Here is a 17,046-nt window from a genome sequence, read left to right on the forward strand (position 1 = left end):
GGGTCATGGTGACAGTCGTGTGAGTGAATCTATGTGAGGCGTGGCCTTAGAATAGCACTTTCCTGAAGTGCTGCCCGTTCAGTCCTTGGCCCGGGTCTCTCATTAATAAAGAGCATCTCCTGGATTCCCAAGGAAACGCCGTGACCCGGCCGCCTTGCCTGGAGGAGGAAGACCATGAGAGACCCGCTAATGGCCATTCAGAGCAGCACTGCCAAGTGTCGGCCTCTGTCACCTGACGGCAGATGGCAGGAGGCATGTCCCAGTAGCTGGGAGAGACAGAAATAGTGACCACGTGTCCCTGGCACAGACCTCCTCTGCACCTGTTGTCTGGCGTCTCATCCAGACAGAAACTGGCATTTGGACAACACTCACAGGATCACTGTGGACCTGGGGCCGTTGCTCTCCACAGACACGTCAGACCAGAGGCCACCAGGAGGCAGTGTGGCACCAGACATTGCCCCCGGGGCCCTGGGATGGCAGAATCCGCCATCCCCTGGCCTCGGTGGCTGCATTGAACACCGGGGACTGGCGCCATCTGGCCAGGGGCTCGTGCCCTGCGCCCATAGGACAAGCTCCGCTCCAGGCGGCTCCCGGAAAGGCGGTTATTGACAGAAGAGAATGGAGCTGGTCAAGGAGGGAGCAGCCAGGAGAGTCATGGCCCAGAGGCCCGGAGCTGGGGACTTGTCTCCACTGACACCCTGAGCCCCTCACTCGGGACAGGCATGGCCCTCGGGACAGTCTACAGTATTCCACATGGGTCATGAGTCTAGATCACCAACAGGTCCGTGTGGCCCACGTGCCAACCTGGAGGGCACCTGGAGCCGGCTAAAGACATGGCCCCTCCAAGTCGACCGTCTCCCAGCACATGCCCAGCGGTAGCGGCGGGGAGGGAAAGGAGCCATTTCCCCTTGATACAGCTCCACGCTCAACATGGGGACAGCCGTGCGCCCAGCTGGACCCTCCCAGCTGCTTCCTCCCCTGTTCCCCACTCTCAGGGGGAACTGAAGCACTCTCCGGGTACCTTCAGACGCGGGGCCCCTGGCTTACTCTGCTGCCCCTGTTATGCTCCGTGGTTTTCTTTTGCAACACACAGCCTTTGAGGAGACCTTTTTAAAGCTGGCGGCTCCCTTCTTGGCCAACAGCCCTTGACAACTGTCTTGATGGGTTTCCGAACCTGGGCTGCCTCAGTCTCAGGGGCAGGCAGGCCCTCGGGTGCAGGGACTTGCCATGAACATCACAAAAATACCCCACAGGGTAGAGTGAGTGGCACTGGGGGGAGATTTTCATTCTATGTAAGGGAATTTCCTGTTTTAGCAAAAGGAAGACTTGCTTCCTGTCCACCTGCTATGGGAGACCTGCAGGTGGAAACTGAGTTGACACTTTTGATGAGTCTCCCTAGCCTTTCCATGCCCCTCTGGCTCAGGAACCTGCTCCACTGTACTAGCCTGTCAATCAATCCCCTTCCATCTGCCTCCTCCAGGAAGCCTGCCAGGCTCACCGCAGGTCTGGCTTGGCTCACTGGGTAACACAGACGTTGTCTTCTCTCTCCAACTGAACCCCATGGAGCTGGAGGACAGCACCTGCACCTGGCATTTGTTTGTGATCCCCGTGACACTCAGCACACGACAGGGGACATGTGGAAGTGTGGTTGTATTTGCTTATTGATTGATGGTAAATCCTTTCAGAGAGAGTCCAGGAATCAATTCCTTGAACAAAATCCTCAGTACTGGCCTGGAGTCCCCCAACACACAACATACTTTTAACGACTATTTTTTTTTTTATTAAAAAAAAAAAAGGTTGGGACTCAGAACTTCTGCTTATTATTCTCAGGAAATTCCCACCATGAGGTGAACTTCTTTTATGTCCATCACTGAAGCAGATATCTCCCTGCAGGAAGTTATTTTATTTTGTCAAAATAATCAGAACATGGTAATGTTAACAAAATTCTCTGCAGGGATCATTTTCAACACTTGCACCCAAGTAAAGTTTCACCTCAATTCATTCACTTGACCATATTTTATTGATCAAGTGCTAAGTACCAACTGCTCAAGTTTAGGTTTGAGGAAGAGGAGAGCAAATAAAACGGGGGTGGGGGGAAGCTATCCAAAGGGAATTCACATTCTAGACAGTGGGGAAAGGACAGTAAACAAGGAAGCAAGAAGAATTATTAATATATAATGATCAAAAAACAAAGGAGGGCACGCCCATCCAAAGCAGCTCTGAGGAAGTGACAGAACTGGGACTGGATGTCATCTCTGCCCATTATATTTGCTCCAGGAAAGAGTGCAAAAAGACCTCAGGCTTCGTCTCTTGAGATAGATACTTGACGGTTAGCAAATATTTTCTATATCAGTTACTTTTGCTAAGTAACAATCCCAAAACTTAGGGATGTGAAGTGTTATTTACTCATGAGTTTTGAGGCATAGAACTTGGATAGGGAGAGACTATCTCTGTTCTGCAATTTCTGAAGCCTCTGCTGGTCCCAGATTCAAGGATGGGAGTGGGAATCTGATGAGTGAGGGCTAGAATCATCTAGGAACATGTCCACTCACACTGGGCAGAGAATGGGTCTCTTTGTGTGGAATGATTTGGACTTCCTCACAACATGGCAACTGAGTTCCAAGAGCCTGCATCTCACCAAAGTCATGCAGAAGTTCATGGCATCCTTACGATCTAACCTTGGATGTCACATAACAATAGTTGCACCACGCCCTCTTGGTAATCACAAAGATCCATCTAGTTGGAGAAGGAAGGGACATAGACTCCACCACTCAAGGGAAGGAGTGACTATGGACATGCCATTGGGACAACTTTGGGAAATGAGATCTCCATCACCCATGTCTAATCCCCAAAAAGTTGGTATCTAAATCTACCCAGAGTCATCTTGAAAGTAGAGTGCTAAAAAACACTCAAACAGCAGGTGATAATATCTGAGTGTTGTGTGATATTTCATTTTGAGCAGAAAGTGAAAGAGCAGCAACAAGTCACTTTGATCGATCAGCCCCTGCCCCCTGTGAAAGCTTCTCTTGATAATCTGGCTTGTTTTCGTAGAATAGAAAAATTAGGCATGGGCCAGAGAAGGAATGTATTCTCAATTCAGATCATGCACAGAAAGAGGGATGAGAGTGAAACCCAACACAGTTTGGAAGCAGAGAAATCTGCTTCAAGCTATAATTGTGCCACTCATCATTACTGCCCCTGGACAAGCCTCTCCACCTCTGATAAACAAGGTCATGAGAGAATACCTGGAAATGGACTCCTTATTAGCTAGCTATGCTGGCAAGAATCTTGATCATTTAAGGTACTGGTGGGATTGGTACTTTTTATGGTGTTTTTTAAAATCCACTGCAATAAAAGCTCTCTCATCAATATTGGTTATCATCTCAGTCCTTAAGACTTACATAAATGATACGTTTTTCAGTGTGTAAACATGAGATTTTGGTGCTTTTCAGGGAAATCATGTCTGTTTCTACAATGGCCTAGTGCATTTGGGATCCAGTATGAGCCCTGTTGATCCAATGGGTTCCACAAAGCCCCTCCATCCTGTTCCTGAGGGGCCTCGGCATTTTGGGGGTTCCATGAGAAGAAGAGTAGCAAGACTACTTACTGCCTCAGAGGAAGGCTTATCTGACCAACGGGTCACATTTGGGGTGGTTTGAGTTCATGTGAGGTGGAGACAGCAGAGATTTCTCTCACGATAGGATCGACAAATTCTCACTATTACACCAGGGACCAAGTTGGTCCATGGTTCAGAGAAGGGGCCTCATGATTTGGCCCTGGTGTGTTCCTCCTTGATTACCAAGCAAGATCTCTAGGGGTGGCCATGGAGATGAGTCCGCCATGTTGATCAGGAGGAACACCATCACTGAAGCAGATATCTCACGGCAGGAGGACCAGAGCTCTAAAGAAGCCAAATGTTAGAGGAAATGAGAGGAAAGGGGTAAATAAACAGGGAGAAAGAGGGGAAGTGGCTCATGGTGAAACTCTGTAATTGTCCATGACTTAGGAACTGAGAGAGAGAGAGAGAGAGAGAGAGAGAGAGAGAGAGAGAGAGAGTGTGTGTGTGTGTGTGTGTGTGTGTCTGCCTGTCGCTTATGCATAAGGATGAAGTGCCCAGATGTCACCTTCTGGCAACATGTAAACAGCGTCTGTAGCTCTCCCATCCCACACCAACCCTATGAAGCTGAGGTGGTTTGCTGCCAGGGAATGGGGTCCACATTTCAAGTTCAATAGTTCAGCCATCACACTTAGGTGGCTTTCACCAGGTCATGTCACCTCTCGGTGATGCTCATTTGTCCATTAGGGAAAATAATTCCTGCCCAAATGACCCCAAGGACAGTTTTCAGATTTGATACCTGAGCCCCCAAGCTGGTGTGAGTTCCATCAAGGTGGGGGCCATGGTGGCCCATTCCCTGCTCCCCTCTAGTGCCTGTCCTAGGGTAAGCAGTCCATAATTTCTTGGTGACTAAATAAACAATAAGATAATAGGGAGCTCGGCCCCCATCCTGCGTGGAAGGCAAAGAAACACAGTTTCTCAGGGGCTGGCCATCCCTTCCAGGTGGCTGCTCCCCAGAGTGTGGTCCGTGGACCAGCAGCAGCAGCAGCACCCGGAAACTGATCAGAAAGGTTTGGCTGTGTTGGGACTCTCTAAAGGAACGGAACCAATGGAATGCCTATGCAATTATCAGAGGGGATATATTAGATGGGTATAAAATTAGAGGCTGGATAGTCCCCAATGGCCATCTGTAAAACCACAGAAATGAGTAGCTGCTCAGTCCAAGAAACTGGGGGCCTCAGAACAAGAGGGACCAAAGATGCAGCCCAGACCAAGGTTGAAGGTCTGGAAGCCCCCTAGAGAGTCACCGGGGCAAGTCCAGGAGCCTGATGTCTGTGGGTGACAGTAGCAACAAAACCCACACCAGCTCGAGCAGACTGGGGCTCACGCTTGCCTGGAGAGCTTCCCCTTCAGTCCTGCCTCTTGGACTTGCCACCCACATTCAGGGCGGGGCTTCTCCCCTCCATTCCTTGGCCAACATGCTATCGTCCCTGGAAACCTTCTAGTGACCCATTCAGAAGCAGGCTCTACCAATTTCCCAGGTGTCCCTCAGGTTGGCAACCAAGGTCTTCCATCCCAGCAGCCCCACCCCAAACCTATTAAATCATAATTTCTGCGGTGGGGGCTTTAACCCCCCCAGGTGCTTCCGATGCTGGAGCGTTGCTAGCGGGATAAGAGTGGGATCGGGTACAGCATACCCACCTCTCACCTCTCAGGGGTCCATTTCCCTTCCCTGGCCGGCTCAGGGCTGGGGAACCTGCAAGGGGGCTGGTGAGGGCAGAGGAGAGAGGAGGATCTGTCTCACGCACAGGCACCCCACCACGTGGAGGGTTTTGCTAAAACCTTCCTGTTTTAGCAAAAATCTGCAGATGCCGTGAGAGGATCTGGAGATAAGCTCTGCTCTCCTTGGTCCTGAGCAGCAGCAGGCAGGCGAGCTCTGCTAAGGCTCTGCACCCGGGGGCGCCCCATGAGCACAGCTGGACGCATTCACATCCAGGGACCCCAGGGACCCCAGGGACCCCAGGGCCACTCCCATCCTTCTTCCCCTACCCCCTGTCCTCTGCTGAGGTCTCTTCCCCAATCTTCTCAAGGATCTGAAACTCAGAGCCAGCTGTTCACAACACACAGGGGAGATGGGCCTCCAAGATAAGCTCTCACAACAGCGCTGACACGGTCGCCCCTGTCCTGCTGCACCTTCTCAGGAGGCCTGACCTGAAGTGCTCTGAAGCAGCTGTCACATCAGCAAGAGGAAGGGGAGAAAGGAACAAAGGAGGGGTGCTGGGCCCCCAGAGAGCTCAGAGCAAAACTCAGTAGGGACAGACACGCCTGAGCCACCTGCAGAAGCCAACAGCTCAGGACCAGGAGGGACAGCCCAGCAGTGGGGGGAGCCACACCGTCATCCACCGTTTTCAACCAGATGTCCACAGGGCACTGGCTTCCAGGAAGAGGATGGAGACCTGGCCACAGTTAGGGACGGGGAGGAGCAAGGTGCTAAGCCAGCAGCTGTCTGTGGGGCAGTCAACCCTAGTGCCCGAGGGAGGCCTGGGCACTACTTCTGGAAGCACAGAGAACTGGCCTCTCCCCAAAGGTTTATTGTATTGACTTGGGAGGGACAGCTGGAGGAACAGGAGATGTTCAGCCCAATAAAAGACAATTCTGCAAAATCTACAGGAAACATGTCTTTAAATATTTAAAAAGATTTCTGAGCGGAAGACAAAGCAGCCTGCTTTCAAGCTGTCTACACATACAAACTCGGGTGCTCCTCACAAGCACCCCGGGAGGCAGGTGCACTAATGCCATTGCTCCCATTTTACAGAAGGAGGCACAGAGAGGCTAGGATGCTGGTTAAGGTTACACAGCAAATAAGTGGAAAAAATAGGATACATGCTTTAACTGTCTGACTCCAGAAATACAACGTGTGACAATAAGTCCCTGTGACCCAGGTAAGGAAATCAAGGCACAGAAAGGGTGAGGTGCTTGTCCAAAGCCAGACAGCAACTGGGGAGCCAGGATGATGGTTACAGAGTGCCACACTTAGCTGCCTGGCAACTGCCCTCACGTGGCCTCATTTGCCACATCGCTCCCCTGACCCTGGTGTGTGAACAAGGAGGTACGGGGTGTCACACACACTGTGCTGTGCTGAGTCAGCAATACCAGCTTGTTTATGTAATGTGAGATCTGCTGACTGAAGGAAACCAGTGCCCACAGAGGGGCCGACCATACGGATCAGGTGATCTTCTCTGAGCCACTGACCCTCCACCAAGCCAGGGACAGTCAATGTTGAAAGGATTTGAAAGTCCCAGGAAGTCAAGGGCCTGTGTTCCTACACCAAGACCAGACAGATGGGCAGGGAGAGGGCCCCTGTGTGTCACCAGCACCATTAACTGAGCGTTTACTATGTGCTTGGCCTCTCCTAGGTGCCCTTTCAGTCCCCTGGAGCACTGGCCCCAGCACAGAGCTCCCTAAGTGTTGGATGATGGAGTAAATGGGTCCTCCGTAGGACCCAGCAGGCAGGGGCGACCACCCCCATCCTACTGAAGGAAACTGAAGGTTCAGGAAGGCTGTGACGTAAGAGGGGCCACAGAGACAGGTGCAGCTCGGGCCTGGAACTCAGGGCTCCCCCATGCAAACCCAAACCCCTAACTTCCACACCCACTGGCCAGGACCAGGACGGAGGTGTGTAAGGACTTCCTCAGCAGGGATGTCCCTGGCAACTGGGACATTGCCAGTGGCTATGGGGCTCAAGTGAGGACAGGACCCCAGTGAGGCACAGGCCTCGTGGCCACACTGCTCTGTCGTATCTGAGCCCTGCAGGCCTCAGTGTGGCAGGCTGCCTCCTCCAGGAGCCAACTCTGAAACAAGGACTGGGGCGCAACCAGTCTGTCAGGAAAATGACCCCACCAGGCACCCGTAAGGGGGTGGGAGAGAGAGACAGGGAGGAAGCCCGAGGGGATATGAATGACCAGGTCACCTTCATGGGCAACTGGGGCTCAACCCTGCTTGGGGTCACTGCGGGGTGGCAGAGAACACCACTCTCAGAGACGTGCACAGCAGGAAGCAAAGGCGAGGAAGGGGACAGGATCCCAACAGGAAGGCCACACCAGGCTCCTCTGACCAGGAGTCTGCAGAACCATGCCTGCCATGATGTCGAGCAGGTCAGGCGGAGTAGCGGGCTCTGGGCTCAAGCCCCCCTGCAGCTGGGGTTGACCGAGCACCACTGACGGAAGCTCCGTGCCCCCAGCAACAGAAATGAAACCAGGAGGACGAGCTCCCGGAGAGGCTGTCACCAGGGTCACCCGAAGGAGAATGGAGGCCACTGATGGAGCGGTCAGCTTGGCCCCCAAAAGAGAGAAGGCAAGGGGCGAGGTGGGCTGGGGTTAGGAATTGTCATGGGCTTTTCCTGTGTGAACACCTGCACCTGCAGGGAGCAGCCATCAGCCAGTCAGTTGAGAGCCAAAGGTCACCTCTCTCCTTGGGAGGTTGCATCCTGCACCTTCATCTTCACTGATAGGAGGGGTCGCTGCAGCTGCTAAGAGGACAGGGTGGGGTAAAGAAAACACTAACATTCAGCGCCAGCTTCCGGGCCCCACGACAGAGCTGTCTTCAGCCCTATGACAGTCCCTCTCTCGCTGGTTTATCACTGGCCGCACTAAGGCAAAAGCACCCTGGCCTTAGGGTCACACCTGTTTGTTTTTTGTGGTTGTTGTTTTTAGATGTACAGGTCAGTAGAGCACATTTGACATATTATAAACACATGGAGTAAAACTTATCCTAATTAAAATCCCATTCTCATGCTTGTGCCTGTCATGGAGGCTCACTGGTCGTGTGTACATATGTGAACACAGTAGAGTTATGTCTGATTCGTTCTTCTGCCTTTCCTATTCTCATCTCCCTCCCTTCCCCTCATTTCCCTTTGTCTAATTCAGTGAACTTCTATCCTTCCCTTCCCCCTTATTGTGTGTTAGCATCTGCATATCAGAGAGAATATTTGGCCTTTGATTTTTTGAGATTGGCTTATTTCACTAAGCATGATATTCTCCAGTTCCATCCATTTACCGGGAAATGTCATGATTTTATTCTTCTTTATGGCTGAGTACTATTCCATTGGACACACTAGTTTTTGAGGTGACTGAGAGAATGAGGATAGGGAAGAACACATATTGTGCTTTTTAATGGGTAACAGGCTAGAGTTCAGGGTTGGAAAGCAGGAAAAACACCCTTTGGATGACAGGCTGGGTTAAGGTTCCAGGAGAGCATCTGTCCTTTTTTGTGGGGAGGGGAAGCTGACTGTCTCACCTTCACTCGTGTCTCAGGGACACTTGAAGCCCTCCTCTGAAAACACAACTCCTACTCTCATACTACCCTGGAGGGAACTTGAGATTACCCCCGAAGTACTTTAAGCAGGGCTGGCTGGGATTTGTGCCAACCAGCATTTGTGAGTGATCCCTCCAGCTGGGGACAAGAGTCAGAAAACAGAACAGGCTTAGAGCAGGTGACAGCAGCAGTACCCTGGCAACCCACCCTGGCATGGCTCTAAGTATTGGACCATCCAAGTCTCCAATCAGGGGCAGGAACTTCAAGGAGCCCAATGGAGCTCACTCCTGAGGGCTGGGGAGCTGGAAGAGCTGGGTGAGGAGGTCCCTGAGACACTTCTGCAGCGGAAGGGACACTGAGGTAGGCGAAGCTTTCTGCAGGGATCTGCTTGGCTCAGGAACACAAGGTACCTAGAGACTGAGAGAGGGGGCCAGGGAGGCAGGAATGGACACATGATTACAGCCCAAGGGTTCCTCCATTTCTGACAACATGGGCAGATGGGAAGATGCCATCACCTTAGGAAGGAGTCATGCTGCAATCACCATTTGGTATGCTGTGGGGGTGAGAGGTGGTCAAGACTCTCAACCCACTTTTCCATCCTCCAGGAACCTTTGTATGGGTCCTCATCATCCCTGGCTCCTCCCAAATCAGCAGCCATGATGTCCCGGAGTGTCCTAACACACACTCCTGCTCCAGGGTTGGCAAGGTAACTCAGCAGCTGGGAGCTGGGCTAGGTGCTGAGACCCCCTGGCTGACTGCCTGGCCTTCCCCCTCTAACCCCTGAGTGTCCCTGGACAACTTCCGGGGCCTCTCACACCCCCAGGTGGAGAAACAATGGCTTCTCAAAGAAGCCTCTGGAATGTACTGTTGAAGCCAGATTTAAAGTTAGGTAGTCAGTGTAGTTAGGTAAATCGGGTCTAATACCGAGTGAAATCTAAAATGGAGGCCATGCTGGGAATGACTCAGGGAAAACACAGGACAACTCATGGAATGTTAATGAAGTCCCATAAAGGCCCTAGGCCAAAGTCCATCCCAAAGAAATGATAATGAAGTCCTTCCTGCCCAGATTACTTCTTTGGCCCACCTGTGTCCCAACCCCTCCCACCTACATTTCATCACCAAAACTATAAGAAGGGGAAACAACCGCACTTCCGCGGATTCCACCTCTTGGGTCCCCTTCTTCCTCAGGGAGAAGTCTTTTCTGCTGTCCTCTAATAAACTTCTACTTTCTACTCTGACCTTGCCTCGGCGTGCTTCTTTGGTGTTATTCTTCAACATCGGGGAAGCAAGGACTCGTCACCGGTCAACAGCGGTATCACTGTCGGGGGAGCCCTGGGATCCCCCAGGGCCATACCCAGGCAGTTCAACCATAAATGCTGGAAAGATCTGGGATGAGCCTGGCCCAACTCCAAGACACTCTTCCTAAGCAGCAGGCTGGGGATCCATCCAGCCTTCTCTCCTGGGTCTGAGGTAACCCCTGTCCCCAAAGTCTTCTCTAGGCAACTGGGAGGTCCAGAAGGCAAGGCCTGCCCACTGGTGAGGCCCCAAAGCTTAGTGAACAAAGGACATTTACAAGTGAACACAGGTGAAGGGAGGGGAGGCAGGTTCACACACACACACTTCCAGAAAGGAAGATGCTAGCAGATCCGACCGGAAGGGGGACCCGGGAGGGTGTGCAGCATGCCCATGGCAGAGGCGTGCCCGGGGACAACGGTGATGCATCTTACGGTACCGCCAGCGCCCTCATAAAAGCTTCAGTGTTGGCAAGGGGCGGCCACTGGCTGCATCCTTAAGTACAGGATGGGAGAAGGCGGCAACGGTGTGACTGAGGTTTCCCGCCCCGGGGACCCTCAGGGCCACTTCAGATGCACTAAGCTTGAGCAAAAACTGCACGGAGTTGGCGGCTTTTCCATCCAGCCTTGCCTAGCGGCTCCTCGAACCGTTTTCCAATGCTCTTCTCCACCAGAAATGGTCCCCTGCCCCTTTCCCTTCTCTGCCCGCACACTCTCCTTTCACCCCTAGAAAACGACGTTCGCGAGGAAGGTAAAGGCGAAACCCTTCAAAACACTCGCGGGTCTCGGCCGAGCCCAGGCGCTTTGCGCAGGCACCCGCTAAGCCCCGCCCCTTCCTGGCAGACGACTCCCTGCCCCTCACCCACACGGCCTCACCGGAAACAGCCCTTCCAGCCCGGCGCGGCCGGGGCGTCTCTGACGTCATAGGAAGGCGCCACCGGCAGAGGCTTCACGTGGGCTCGGGTTTAGAAACTTTCAGGCTGGGTCATGGATACGCCGCTTAGGCGCAGTCGGAGGCTGGAGGGCCTAAAGCCCGAAGCCCCCGGGAGTCTCGCCTCAGTTTCGCAGGCGAGACGGGCCCTTGTCAAGGTCGAGTCGAACCCAGAAGAAACGAGGGAGCCCGGGTCTACTCTGAATGTGCAGCCACTCGGCCTGGAGTCTCCCCGACGTCAGCGGGAGACAAGCCCGGGATCACCCAGCCTGCCGCGGTGTGCAGACTTGGAGTCCCCGCGAAGACAGCCAGAGTTGGGCCCAGAGTCCCCCCAGCATCGGCAAGAGCCAGCCCTGGGGTCCCCCCGAAGACAGCCGGAGCCGGGCCCAGCGTCCCCCCAGCATCGGCAAGAGCCAGGCCTGGGGACCCCCCGAAGACAGCCGGAGCCGGGCCCAGAATCTCCCCAGCAACGGCAAGAGCCAGGCCTGGGATCCCCCCGAAGACAGTCGGAGCCGGGCCCAGAGTCTCCCCGAAGACAGCCAGAGCCGGGCCCAGAGTCCCCCCAGCATCAGCAAAAGCCAGGCCTGGAGTCACCTCCAAGACAACCAGACTCGAGTCCTGAATTCCGTCAACCTCAGCCAAAGCCAAGTGAGGAATCACCGAATTTCCCCCAGGACCAAGGAGAACTGGACTCAGAGGTGGCCCAGTGTAAGGAGGAGCTGGCCCCGGGATCCCCCCCACATCAGCTGCAGCCAGGCGCAGAGTCACCAGAGCCTTACCCCGGTCAGCAAGCCCCTGGTCCGGAGCCTTCGCAACCACTACAGGAGCTGACGCCCAGGGCACCTGACTCCCCTGGGAGCCAGCAGGAGCCAAGCAAGCCACCTTCATCTAGAGAGAAGGTGACAGGCGGCCTCAGTGCAAAGAAGCGAAATGGATCTTCAATGCAGGCCCCAGCGTCCAAGAAGTTGAAGAAGGAGCAGGAGGAGCTTCCTGTAATCCCTAAGGGGAAGCCCAAATCCGGGAGAGTATGGAAGGACCGCTCCAAGAAGAGGTGAAATGGGGGATGGCATGGCAGGGATGGGGTTCTTTATGTGTTTGGGCCCTGCCTTTACCCTGGTGTAACCCTGAGGCCCAGAATTGAAAGGAGCTCTCTTCAGTGAGGGTGTCAACCAACAGGTGATCAAAGTCAGAATGTGATAAAAATGCTTGAGATCCCAGGAGGGTGAGACCAGGCCCTCAAAGGTCATTTTCATGGTTTCTTTCCTGGGGTCCTTATGGATCTCCCCTATAGCAATCACCTATTCATTTAACAGACATTTCCCATTGTCCGCCATCTCCAGTAGGGAGGCAGATGCAAGTAAACCAGCCATTACTTGATAAAAGCAGTGAAGTCTTCGCCCACTGTCATCTGTTACAGTTATTTGCGCCTAGGATAAAAAAAATATCACCAAGCCCTGATTATATAGAACAGTGTGCTCTTCCGAGGGGCTTGGCTGGGAAAGAGCCTTTCAAACACAGACATCCTGTCATGGCATTTAATCTGTACCTTGGCCCTATGGAGCGGGTGTCATTTTCACTCCTGTTTTATGTCTGTGGAAACTGAGGCTAAATGAGTCGTGGACAGTCAGACAGGCTTTGAAGCTGGAGGATTGGAGAAGTGGCTGGTGGTACTGCCCCTCCTCCCTGTTCCAGAAAGTCTAGGAGAATGACAGGGGCCACTGATGGCCACACAGAACCAGATGAGGAGGTTGGTTGCAGTGGGAAGAGGGTGATGAGCAAGTCGAGCTTGAGGAACTGGGGTCCTGGCACTGGGGCCACTCCTGGGAGAGGGTGAGCTTACTGAGCTGGAGTGGGTGGGCCCAGCACAGGGGAAAGAGAGGAGCAGGTAGAGCAGGGAAGGAGGTCATTGGCCCCAGCTGACTTCCATTACACGTCAGGGCACAATGCTCATCTCCATGTGGGAGAATGAAGTCTCAGAGGCCACCTCACCCAGGGTCACACAGGCAGTAAGCAGTGAACTTGGGGCTTGGCAGCTGGCCTGTCCTCCAGTGTCCAGGTAGAACCCATGCTCTGAAATAGACTGACCCAACCCACAAGCCATCAGCCACATATAACTATTTAAAGTAAAGTTGAATGAAATCTACATTTACTTTCTTAACCCCAAGCTATGCAGGTGCTGTGCAGCCCTGTGAGTGGAGGCTCCCATACTGGACGGCACAGGTGTGGAGCATTTCCACCATCCCAGAAAGTTCCCCAAACACCACTGTGTCCTGTGGCTCTGGTGACTCCAGGATCCCCCCACCTTATCCTTTCAGGATTATCATACCCGAGTTTGGAAAGCCCAGCTTTAAGACCAGGGAGGAGCCCAGGCAGTGCGCACTCTTTTGTTTTTAGAGGGTGGGTCTAGAACAGCAGGCCCTGGGCCTGGGAGAGGGAGCGAGAGAGGGTGTGCTGGGGCCAGAGGCTGGCACTGCAGTGAGAAGGCTCTGCATGGAGGGGCCTGGAGTCGAGTTCTGGGATACATGTGCCCGACTCTGTGGAAGGGGAGAGAATGGTCCAGAAGAACTGTATTGACCCTTCCTGTGGACAGGAGTGGACTATGCCCAGCATGTACATGGGCCTTCAGAGGCTGGAACAGTTTGGGGCACACTACAGTAGACGCGGGGAAACGGGAACTCTTTCAGAAGACTTTGGTCAGGGAGCAGGAAGGCCACTGTGAGGCTCTGCAGAGGAGCCTTGGGGGTAAAAGGAAAAGTGCCAGTCAGCCCAAGGGACAGTGAATAGTGACAGGAGGAGGACTGAGCTGGGAGGCTCCCTTTGTTTTGCTTTTTATGATGGAGATTTTTGAGCACACAGACCTGGAGAGAGCATAGGGTCATGAGCCCATGTTCCCGTCGCCAGTTTTGACACTTCTCAGCGTTTCATTGGCCTCAGGATCTTTGTCCTGGGCAGTTTTCTCTCACTCTTTTCCCTAGAATGTTTTAAAGCCCATGAGCTCCCACAGGATGCCTCCTTGGAGAGTGTTCATTTCTCCTATGACTCTAAAAACATCGCCACTGTTTAGAAGGTCCTGACTTCCTTGAAATCCCCTAATGCCCACTCCCTTCATTCGTCCCAGTCAGGGGGAGAGGCACCTGCCCAGCCTCACCTTGGGAAGCAGGACGGCCACCCCCTGCTTAATTCGCTCAGGGAGTAAGTGCCCGTCACTGTAGGTGTTCTTCCCCGGCAAAAGAAGGCCCAGAGCCCAGAGTGAGGGCAGTGGGGCAGGAGTAGTCACCCCCACATCCCACAAGCCCCTGCTTAACCCTCCAGGTTCTCCCAGATGGTTCAGGACAAGCCCCTGCGCACATCCTGGCAGCGGAAGATGAAGGAGCGACAGGAGAGGAAACTGACCAAGGACTTTGCCCGACACCTGCAGGAGGAGAAGGAGAAGCGCCGCCAGGTGAGAGGCCAGCCAGGCAAGGCTGCAGCTCCGGGGCTGAGCATGCAGCCAGGCGAGGCCGACAGTCAGAGACCTTGAGCCCCAGGGCCCCCCTTTGGACCCTCAGGGTGGGGAAGTGCAATAAGTCATCCAGCTCACCTGGGCCTGTGGGTCAAGGATGGGCAGGAGGCTCTAAAGTGGGGTGCAAGAGTCCAGAAAGAAACCCCAGGAGGCCCTCACCAGTGGTAGGAGCATCCAGTGAGATGTGATCAGGGTCCCTTCCCCAGGACCTGCTCAGTAGGGAAAGGCCTACAGATTGGAAAATATTGTCCCCAGTTTTGCTGCGTCATTCAAGAAGTGACTTCCACACAACAGCACTTGGACAGTCCCCACACCTGTCACTCATCCCAGAGCCAGGAATATCCATTAGAGGCTCACACCTCACATCTTCAGTCTCCAGGCAGTAAAAGGTCCCAGCTTCACCCACATCACCAAGGCCTCTCCCCAGTAGGGGTGAAGAGGGCACTCAGCAGGCAGCATCCAGAAAAGCCAGGTGGTGGCTGCACTGGGCAGCAATGCTGTCCCCCAACACCAGAGTTATTGGGGATCCTGCCCATTGGGTGACCTCAGGGTACAGGAGAAGCACTGATCCAGGGTCAGATAACTCACCCTACCTGTTGATTTGGCCCAGGTCAGCTTGTGGCATGGCCCTAGGGACAGTGTGACTACCTCCATGTGCCTGAGGTCTTACCTCACTTCCTGCACAGCCCTGGCTCTCTCTTAAGCAAGACAGCTGCCTTCTCCTCAGCCCCAGCCCATACCTCCCCTGATACCGCAGGAGCCCAAATCTCACTTCTCCTTTCTCCCCAGGGGCCCAGGCCATCCTGTTACCCTAAGCTGACAAAGCCAAGAGAGGCACCTGACCATGCAGCAGCCTGGGAGCTGATGTCCCTTCCTGGGCCTTCCAGGGGACCCTCTGCATAGTCAAGGGCATGGCTTAATTTCCAGGACAGACCCCATCTAGGTTGTGAGTGTCCTCACAGCAGGATGTTGTCTAAAACTTGCGTATGCACTCGTCCACTCACCTTGCAGGAGCGGGGTACTGTGGCTGCCCTGCTTTCCATATGGGGGAGTTGAGGCATTTACCTGTTTAGCAGTTATCTGAGGCCACCTCACCCAGGGTCACACAGGCAGTAAGCAGTGAACTTGGGGCTTGGCAACTACAGCTGTCTTCCTCCAGTGTCCAGGGAGGACCCATGCTCTGGAACTGGACTGTCCCAACCCAGTAGCAGTCAAGACTCAAACCTGGGCCAGATCCCTCAGAGCCTCTTCTGGGCAGCTCAGCTCTTCCTCTGTTGGTGTCTCTGGGGACACCAACAGAGCCCAGGCCTCATTTTGTGGCACTTGGGCCTCGGGGGAGAGGGAGACTCTGGGAAGGTGGGAATGGGGGATCCACCTCCCTCACAGCTAATGAGCAGTTTGGTAAACAGCCTGTTCCAGGCATGTGCAAAGTTCCAGGGAGGGAGGCAGTCCTCCTGTCTAAGCCCTTTCTCAGCTGTCTGTCCAGGTACCCTCCTTCTAATGTGGGGTTCAGACTTTCCAGCACAGTGGGCATCTGGACGCCAGGCCCATGGCACGATGTTGCTCTCCTGGCCCTCCCATTGGTCCCCAGGTTCCATGCTCACCACCAGAAGCAACACGGAGCCCAGATGGGAGTCCTTCCCCCACTTACTGGGAATTGACCAGCCCTCACTCTGCTGGGCCACCTTAGCTCCCAGCCTCAATTCCCTTGCCCGTGTGCCCCTGTGTGTTCCAGGAGAAGAAACAGCGCCGGGCTGAGAACCTGAGGCGACGCCTGGAGAACGAGCGGAAGGCTGAGGTGGTCCAAGTGGTAAGTGTCCCCCAGCCACTTGGCTGAGGCAGACATGGCTGGCCCAGATGAGGCCTTTGAGGTGCCTTGCCCATGTCTGTTCCTGCTGTGATCCCAGACCCCTGCAGGGTGGCTTCCCTCTCCCACAGAGGCAGGGAAGCTCCTCCCAGCACACTAATGACTCTCCTCCCACCCCCAGATCCGAAACCCTGCCAAGCTCAAGCGGGCAAAGAAGAAGCAGCTGCGCTCCATTCAGAAGCGGGACACGCTAGCCCTGCTGCAGAAACAGCCACCCCAGCGGCCAGCAGCCAAGGTCTGAACTCAGGACAGCCAAGGCCCTGCAAGACCAGCAACCACATCAGACATGGCCATCTGGCCTCTCGGGTCACTAGTCAGACACTTCTGCTGGAGCCAGCACTCCAACTCTGTGGCCTCAAGACAGGGATTCCACCCTGGACAGGACTCTTGGGCCTTTGAGGGATCTTGAGCATGTCTCTGGGGGCAGAGCCTAGGGGAGGGAAGAGGTTCCAGTCCTCTCTCCTTCCCCATCCTCCAAAAACCTCCAGACTAAGAACAGTAAAGTCTGGTTTCTCATTGACCTAGCAGTACGTGTCCTGTCTGAGGGTCTTGGGTCCAGCTCATGCCTGGAGGCCAACAATCAGG

The 17,046-nt window shown here is 54.1% G+C and overlaps 1 protein-coding gene across 1 annotated transcript; it reads left to right on the forward strand.

Moving 5' to 3' along the window:
- The first annotated feature begins 9,082 nt into the window (after window positions 1–9,082).
- On the forward strand, window positions 9,083–16,981 carry CCDC86 (coiled-coil domain containing 86). Its single transcript, XM_081267559.1, has 5 exons — window positions 9,083–9,229; window positions 10,892–12,143; window positions 14,405–14,534; window positions 16,330–16,404; window positions 16,583–16,981. The coding sequence occupies exons 2-5, from the start codon at window positions 11,149–11,151 to the stop codon at window positions 16,700–16,702; spliced, it is 1,320 nt and encodes a 439-aa protein (XP_081123685.1). The 5' UTR covers window positions 9,083–9,229; window positions 10,892–11,148; the 3' UTR covers window positions 16,703–16,981.
- Window positions 16,982–17,046: the final 65 nt, after the last annotated feature.

The sequence above is a fragment of the Spermophilus citellus genome (assembly GCF_964194105.1).
Source record: "Spermophilus citellus genome assembly, chromosome: 2".
In the NCBI taxonomy this organism is placed as follows: Eukaryota; Metazoa; Chordata; class Mammalia; order Rodentia; family Sciuridae; genus Spermophilus; species Spermophilus citellus.